At 50.8% G+C, this 8,233-nt stretch overlaps 1 protein-coding gene across 1 annotated transcript; it reads right to left on the reverse strand.

Moving 5' to 3' along the window:
* Positions 1–5,664: 5,664 nt before the first annotated feature.
* LOC4347129 (AAA-ATPase At5g57480) lies at positions 5,665–7,972 on the reverse strand. The gene has a single exon (XM_015755235.3). The coding sequence runs from the start codon at positions 7,603–7,605 to the stop codon at positions 6,034–6,036; it is 1,572 nt and encodes a 523-aa protein (XP_015610721.1). The 5' UTR covers positions 7,606–7,972; the 3' UTR covers positions 5,665–6,033.
* Positions 7,973–8,233: the final 261 nt, after the last annotated feature.

Below are 8,233 nucleotides of genomic sequence, written 5' to 3' on the forward strand. Positions count from 1 at the left end.
AGGAGGTCGCCGGCGAGCGCGCTCCTGCTCCTGCTCTGGCTGCTGATGCGGCCGGGAGGTATCGCCGATACAGGGGCTCGTCGTTGGTCGTCGTCACGGGAGGTATCGCCGTGCGCTGGGGATGTCAAAATGCAGAGAGTTCGTGTCTTAGAAGACGGCCATGAGCTTGGCTTCTCCCAGCACATGCCCCTCGATGGCGTCCATCAGCTTGTCCTTGATCACCTGTAAGCAATCAAGAATCAATCACAGTTAATTAATCCTTAAACAGCAAAGATAATCGCTAAAAGATTGTTCGATCGACTTGCCTTGTTGCCGAGGTGCACCTCGTCGTCGAGGACGTAGAGCTTGAACTGGATGCGGTGGCCGCAAGAGGGAGGGATGACGACGACGCCGGCCGCACCGCCGAGGCCGCGACCTGCGCCAGGGCCGGCGCCGCCGCACAGCCACGCTCGCGCCGAGCGGCCGCCAGCCGCGCCTAGCCGCATCGGCGCCGCCGTCGCTCGGCCGAGCTCGGCTGCATCGGCGCCACCGCCGCCGCGCCTGCGCAGTAGCAGCCAGAGCAGGAGCAGGAGCAGGAGCGCGCTCGCCGGCGACCTCCTCCTCCGGCCAGCTCCCGCCGCCGACGACACCCTCCCCTTCTCTTGCGTCGCTGGCCGGCCCTGCCGGCAGCCGAACCTCTCGTGACCCGTGGGCCGTGGCTCCGTGCTCGTTCACCGTCCGCTTCGCCCGCATCCCGCCCACCATGCTCTGTCCGCCGCCCGCTCCACCCGCAGCTGGCCGCCGCTCCACTGCCGCGCTCGCCCACCGCCGCTCCGCCGGTGAAGAGAAAAGTGAAGAGGAGAAAAAAGATATGTGAAGCTGACATGTGGGTTCCATGGAAATTTTTTTTTTGCTGACTAGGATGCCACGTCAGTAAAATCGGGCAAAAATACTGCCAAGGGACCTCCGGTGAACGGTTTGAATGAATTTAGGGGCGAACATTTCTGATTTTGTGGTTGAGAGATATCGAAAAATCTCGCTATTAAGTTGAGGGATCTCCGGTGAACTTATTCCATCCCAAGTGAAAGTGACAATAGCACTAAAAGTGACGGGTCGGCCCGTCCTGCACCTGAAGTCCACAATGTATGTCATACCTTTTTTTCTCGAGGATAACCGGAGTTGTGCACGTCATTACTACTAGTATAGTAATAATAACGTATTTCTTCCGTAAAAAAATATATACGAAATTACCCCCTTAACTATTGCGTCGGTACGAATTACGTCCTTAAAGCATAAAACCAGACATTTGGCACCTCAAACTTTCTAAATCGAACGAATAAACCCCCCCCCCCCTAACTTGACCCATAGCAGTTTTGGATCATACGTGGCGCACACGTGGCGGTCCAATCACCTTTAAAAAAAATAGAAAATAGTGGGACCCATCTGCCAGATCTTCCTTTTCCTTCCTCTCCGCTAACTCCGGCACCAGGAGTTACGAGATTCCCCGCAGCGGCAAACGACATCGAGGGCGAGGTGGCAAAGGAGTAGATCGACGACGAGGGATGTCACCCGCCACCCGTCGGTGTCTCCTCTTCTCTTTTCTTCCACTTCCTCCCCCTTATCTCTTTCTTCTTTCTCTTTTTTTTCTTCAGATTTGTGCATCCTTTGACGCAGGACAAGCTAGCGAAGGATAGGGTGTGTGTGCGCGGGAGGTGGGGAGGGGCCATCCTCGCCGCTAACAACCAGTAGAGAGTGGGGGGACCTAGCACTACTTCACCTTGGCCAGATGACGTGGGCGTGGGGCTTGGGTTGCCATGGCATTTAGGTAGAGGAGGAGACGACAAGACAGGGAAGCACGGGAGGGAGAGTAATGGCGTACTTCGGGGTCGCCATCACCATCACCACCGCGCCCATGACAGAGACGGAGACGGAGACGAAGGGGAGGGCAGCAAGGTCGTCGCCGAGGAGGAGGTGGTGGCGTCTAGGGTGCATGTGCAGGCCGCAACGCTACTCCTCTCGGCGCCCGTTGTTGCCTCATTGGCGAAAAGAGAAAGAGAGAAGAGGAGAGAAGCTGACATGTAGTGCTCACAAACTTTTTTTAATAAAAATTGGTTGACTGGAGTGCCATGTGTAGGATAAAACTTTTCGAATTGAGTTAGGGGGTAATATATTCGGTTTACATAGTTAAGGGTGTAAAATATTTGGTTTTCGAGCTTAGGGGATAAACCGGACTAACACAATAGTTCAGAGGTAATTTGTTCTTTCTAGTATTATAAATTTGATATAATCAGTACAATAAATCTAGATAGAATTACCAACTGCCGAGCTCTGATTTTTTTTTCTTTTTGCCAAAGGTGGAGTACCAACTGCCAAAGGCATTATTTCCTGCACATTCCCAGTAACGAGAGGCTGTGCCGCTGTACGCGGTGCGCCACGGCAACACTACACAGTACCGTCATTCTATAGTAAGGGTGTGTTTGGATGGGAGGATTTGGGTTGATAGGACATGACGACCCTTTTTTTGGGTGTTTGGTTGCTGGGCGAAGACTGGATAGGATGGCTCGAAGGGGAATATTCCCCTCAGATTTTGGACAGAGGGATCTGGCCGAATCGGTCAGATGCGGCCACCCGAGCGACGGACGAGCTGGATGAGGGGTCGCGTCACCTCCATGGAGAGAGAAGGGGTGATGACGACGCCGATGCGTGCCCAGCGGCGACGACAAGGAGGAGGCGTTGCGGCCGACGAGCGCCGCGTCGGCAGTAGAAGGGTGCAGTGGCGAACGTCGCGGCGGCGGTCAGCGGCGAGAGTCACGTCGGCGGGAAGAGGGAATGGCGGTGAGCTCAGAGATCCGGCGCGGGAGATGAGCGCCGCTGTGATGACGATTAGAACGCGGCAACGGTTACAACGACGATGAGAACCCGGTGACGACGACGACGATGCGGGCGGCGAGCGCCGCGTCGACGGGAGGAGGCGGGGCGGGAGGAAGCAGCGGCGGGAAGAGGCGAGCGGCGGCCGACAGGAGGAGGCGGTCGGCGGGAGGAGAAGGCGGCAACGGTGAGCCCCAGATCCGGCCCTGTTTTTTTTTTCTATGTGTATTTATAATGGAGGTAGTGGTGTAAAATTGTATTATGTAATTTGATGGATTATATTCACCGTCTCAAGTGAGAGGTGACCACACCTACAAATCCACCCTACTCTCTTCGACCAAACAAAAAATTGGATCACCAAATCCACCTTCATTGTCCTTATAATCAAATAAAAAACTGGATCGTCATATTCACACAATCAAACAAAAAAACTGAACCGCAGTATCTAACAAAATATAGACCACTATATCCCATCAACTTTAACAGTGAACCAAACACACCCTAGACTGCAGCAAACTGCGCATGCCCCTGTGGCCTAGGCCCTCGTCCAAATAATCTACTGTGATCTTTCAGCCTGCGGCAGATGATGATGTGCCACTACTATTATATCAAGGCACCGAGATTCCTTCTGCAAATCCTGCGATTTCGCAGGCAGTATCCAAAGAACAAATGGGGCACAACAAAATCCTGTAGATTAAACCACGAGAAAATCAGCAGGGGAATGTTGCAAACGGAACATGCATCGTAGATTCCTTTTCCGAATGCATCAGATCAGTTCGTCCTTTGGCCATTGGGCTCGTTGCTCATTATTCACCATTTGACCCAAGCATTACCTGGAGGACTATAGTAGGGCTACCTCCGTCCTAAAATAAGTACAGTCATGGAGATCCGTGTCTAACGTTTAACCGTTCGTCTTATTTGAAAAATTTATAAAAAAACTAAAAAAAAGTCACCCATAAAGTACTATTCGTGTTTTATCATCTAATAACAACAAAAAATACTAATTACAAAAAAATTTTTAAATAAGACAAACGGTCAAACGTTGGAGATAAATAATGCAAAACTGTGTTTATTTTGGGATGGAGGAAGTACTTCTTTCATCCTATTATAAGATATCACACATCCTAATATAAATAACCGTTTGTTTAAACCTGTAATATGATGACACATCCGGTACTAGATAAACTTATTTTGAAATAGAGGTAGTATCTCGTAAATAGTTCATCTCTAATTGGTTGATCTACTGCTGATAAGTCCACTAAACACTAAATGATACAACTGAAATAAATTGTTGGCAATTATTTTTTATTATACTATTAATAGTTCAAATGCCAATGGTGGAAAGTAGAATATGATTAGAGAAACACAATTAAGTACTATGTCTCGAGTTTAAATTTTAACAGCAATGACTGATAGAAAAAAAAGGCAAACAATGAAAGCCACATGAAACAGCAAAACACAAAAACAACATGTGCGTGCACAAGAAACGCACATCGCAACACGAGATGGTCGTTTTTCTGCCCCGTCCTATTGTGCAGAGAGGACACGGCGCCGCGTTGGAGCGCACAGCACATGATCCAACTCCAGTTCGGAGTGAGCTGCGAAGCAGTAGTACACAGTACGAACGGGACAGGGCAGGCAGAGGCAGTTTCAGCGCCTTCTCCCAATTTTTTTTCAAGAAAATCCAAGAAATATCATCGACGAGAAATACTATCAACAAACCTAACTTAGAAATGCTATCATACAATATTTTTGTCTCAAAAATACCATAACCGTTAGGTTTTTGGTGAGAACGTTCCGTTAACGTTGTAAAAAGACCATTTTACCCCTATAAACTGTTAAAAGTTTTAAAACTATCTATCCGTTAGTGTAGGTTGCTCTTTACATATCGTAAGTTGACCGAAATGCAAAAAATTTAATCAACTTTCAACAATTCATGGGAGTAAAATGGTATTTTCATATACAGAGAGTTGCTAATAGAAACCTAACGGCAATGGTATTTCTGGGGCAATAGGAATTTTACAAACCTTGAAAAAAATACCTTGAAGTACCCAAATTTTTACAATAAATTTTTTAGTACCATAAGATTAATACCTAGATGTACTAAATTTTACACTAGAAAATATGATACCTCCAGATATCTTCTAAAGGATGGTAAAATTAACTCTAGGACAAAAATGTTTGTATAATGGTATTTTATGAAAGATTGATTCGTTAATGACTCTTGGAGTTAATGATATCTCTTGGATTGGGTGTTTGTCAATGGTATTTTATGGATTTTTTTTTGGTTGATATGGAATGAGGAAATGTGAAAATCCATTGTCGCATTTTGATCGGCCTTGGATGCGACTGGGCATCCAAAGAACAAATCAACACGGACATATCCAAGCTCAGGAGAAAGAAGCAGTAAACTACTCTGATCCACTCGACCACTCGTAGACCCACCCCCAACAACTCTGCCGGCTGGCCTCCAAGAGATCTCATGGAAAAAGTGCCGTCTTTTGTAGCAAGTGAACAAAGAAAATATCCTTGCTCCTCTAATTTCAATTACAGGTCAGCAGTTTTGGCACTCTCAGATTCTTTTCTAAAGAATTTATTTGCACCCTTTTCACATTTGTTTTTTACCATAGGATTTGAACCTCTTGTTCTTCTATATTTTCCCCTTTTCCAGAATGAATCGTTTTCTTAATCCTTATGTACAAATTTAAAACAACTCACATTAAGTATGAGAAGATGTGGTATACTCCACTTTCAAACTGCTACTCAACCACCAAGAGAATCAGCACATTCTCACTAGGACACTACAAACAGAGGATCAGATCAAGGAAGCACATGCTCAGAGCTTCAGATTACCAGACGAAGTATAAAACTCCTACAATGCTACTACTACTACCTCATATGATTTCACAAGCTAAATCCTTATTGCCGGAGAAAACTACTAACTCAAGAGGAGGCACCTACTAAGCTAGCACTAGTAACTAGTAGTAATACAGGCATCAAGAGGGTAATTAAGGACATAAAAATGAAGACAAAGAAAAGTTTTCTTTTTTTTTTTGGTTCAAGAAAGCTCCTTTCTTGCACTGCATCATCCCCGCCGTGAAAAGTGCCATGGAGATGTCACCAAACAGGGAAATTTTGAACCTTTCCCTTTTCCCTCCTTTCACTCTCACTCTCACTATCACTCACTCACTCACTCAGCTGTTTCTTGGCCTCCGTCTCCTCGTCCTGTCCGTCCTCGCCGCCGCCTTCCTTGGGGCTCTCCAATGCCCTCTTCTCCTCCTCCTCCTCCTCCTCCTCGTTGTCGCCGCCGCCGGTCGCGTTCCCGGCCGCCGCCGACGGCGGGCGCTTCTCGGCGCGCGCCTTGAGCACCTCGAGGAGCTGTTCCATGGCTTGCTCGCGCCCGTTCCTGCGGTTCTTGATCAGCACCTCGCTCACGTCCGCCGGCGTGATCTCCGCCGCGTCGATCCACGTCTCCAGCCCGGCCATGGTGGCGGCGGCTGCAGCGGAGGAGGAGGAGGCGGAGGAGTCGTCGTCGAGGTAGTTCCGGAGGAGGATCTTGAGCGCCGGGAACGTGCAGTAGCTCATGAAGATGTGCATGTCCATGCGGCCGGAGCGGAGCAGCGCCGGGTCGAGCTTCTCGATGTGGTTGGTGGTGAAGACGAAGATGCGCTCCGAGCCGCAGCACGACCAGAGGCCGTCGGTGAAGTTGAGCAGGCCGGAGAGCGTGATCGACCGCGCCGCCGCGCCGGCCGGCGCCGCCGCCGCGTCCTGGTCGATCGCGCCGCCGTCGATGCTCGCCCGCGGCTTCGGCGGCTGCGCCGCGGCCGCGGCGGTGGCGCGGTTGGTGAGGTCGACGGAGCAGTCGATGTCCTCGATCACGATGATGGACTTGGAGGTCGTCTTCATCAGCAGCTTCCGGAGCTCGGCGTTGCTGCCGACCTCGGTGAGCTCGAGGTCGTACACGTCGTAGCCGAGGTGGTTCGCCATGGCGGCGATCATGCTCGACTTGCCCGTCCCGGGCGGGCCGTACAGGAGGTAGCCGCGCTTCCACGCGCGGCCCGTGCGCTCGTAGAACGCGCTCCCGTCGGCGAAGTCGCGGAGGTCGGCCATGATGGCGGCCTTGCGCTCCGGGTCCATGGCGAGCGTGTCGAACGTGCTGGGGTGCTTGAACGGGACGGGGTCCCACGGCAGGCCGCGCGCGTCCATGGCGCCGCCGCGCGCGTTGGTGTAGAGCAGCCGGTCCTGGCTGCGGCGCCGGATGTCCGCGGCGGCGGCGAGGATGTGGTCGAGGTACGCCGGGAGCAGAACGCCCCGGTCGCCGCGGCGGATCCGGAGCGTGAACCGGCGCTTCTCCTCGGGGAGCGGGCGCCACGAGAAGCCCTGCGCCTGGCGCGGCGCGACGACGTGCTCCCACGTGACGGCGGCGCCGCGGAAGGCGTCGAGCACCCGGTCGCTGGCGGCGAGGCCGAAGGTGAAGGACGACGCGTTGTGGGGGCGCGACAGGGTGAGCCTGGCCCCCGCGGCGGGCGCCGCCGAGCTGCTGAGGTAGAGCTGCACGGCGTCGTAGATCTCGTTGGTGCCCATCCCCTCCGTCTCCGTCACGTCGAAGTAGCAGTAGGGCGAGAAGGCGCGCGTCGCCCGCCCCAGCAGCCGCGCCACCGCCGCCCGGAGCTCCGCCGGGAACACCGCGTGCACCACCCCCTGCAAGAACGCCACCGCGCCCATCAGCGACGCCAGCGACGTCCAGTACTCCCTCATCTCTCCTCCTCCTCTCCCCTCCACAATGCAATGCAACAAGAAAATCTCGAGGATTTTGGAAGCGAAGAGGAGGAGGAAGACGATGATTTATAGGCGAAGAAGCCGGAGACAACGCAAGGCAAGGTCGCTATCAACGGAGAGAGACGACAGTTTTTTTCTTCTTTTTTTTCTTGAGAAATTATTGGCAGGGAGAAAGGATGGATGGATTCTTGATGCAGTTGCAGTTGCAGTGTGATTGAGTGCGGCAGAGATGGATGGAGACAAAGATGCAGATTAACACATGATGGAGAGATCTCCTGGATTGAGTTCAGAGTTCACAGTTGAGAGAGAGAGAGAAACAGGGGAGATCTTGCTCGGTTTGGACTGCGAGGGTGGAGAGGAGATACGCTGATACTCCCCCGTCCCTTTATACAAGGCATTTTAATTTTTAATATTTTGTTTGCATTTTTTTTTGACTGTTTGTCTCATTCAAAAAATTTATATAAATATAAAAAATAAAAATTGTGCTTAAGTATTTTGGATAATAAAGTAGCCACAAATAAAATAAATAATAATTTTAAATTTTTTTAATAAGACGAATGGTTAAACAACGCAAACAAAATGTTAAAATAGGAACGGAGGGAGTATG

The sequence above is a fragment of the Oryza sativa genome, chromosome 9 (genome assembly GCF_034140825.1).
Source record: "Oryza sativa Japonica Group chromosome 9, ASM3414082v1".
Classification (NCBI taxonomy): Eukaryota; Viridiplantae; Streptophyta; class Magnoliopsida; order Poales; family Poaceae; genus Oryza; species Oryza sativa.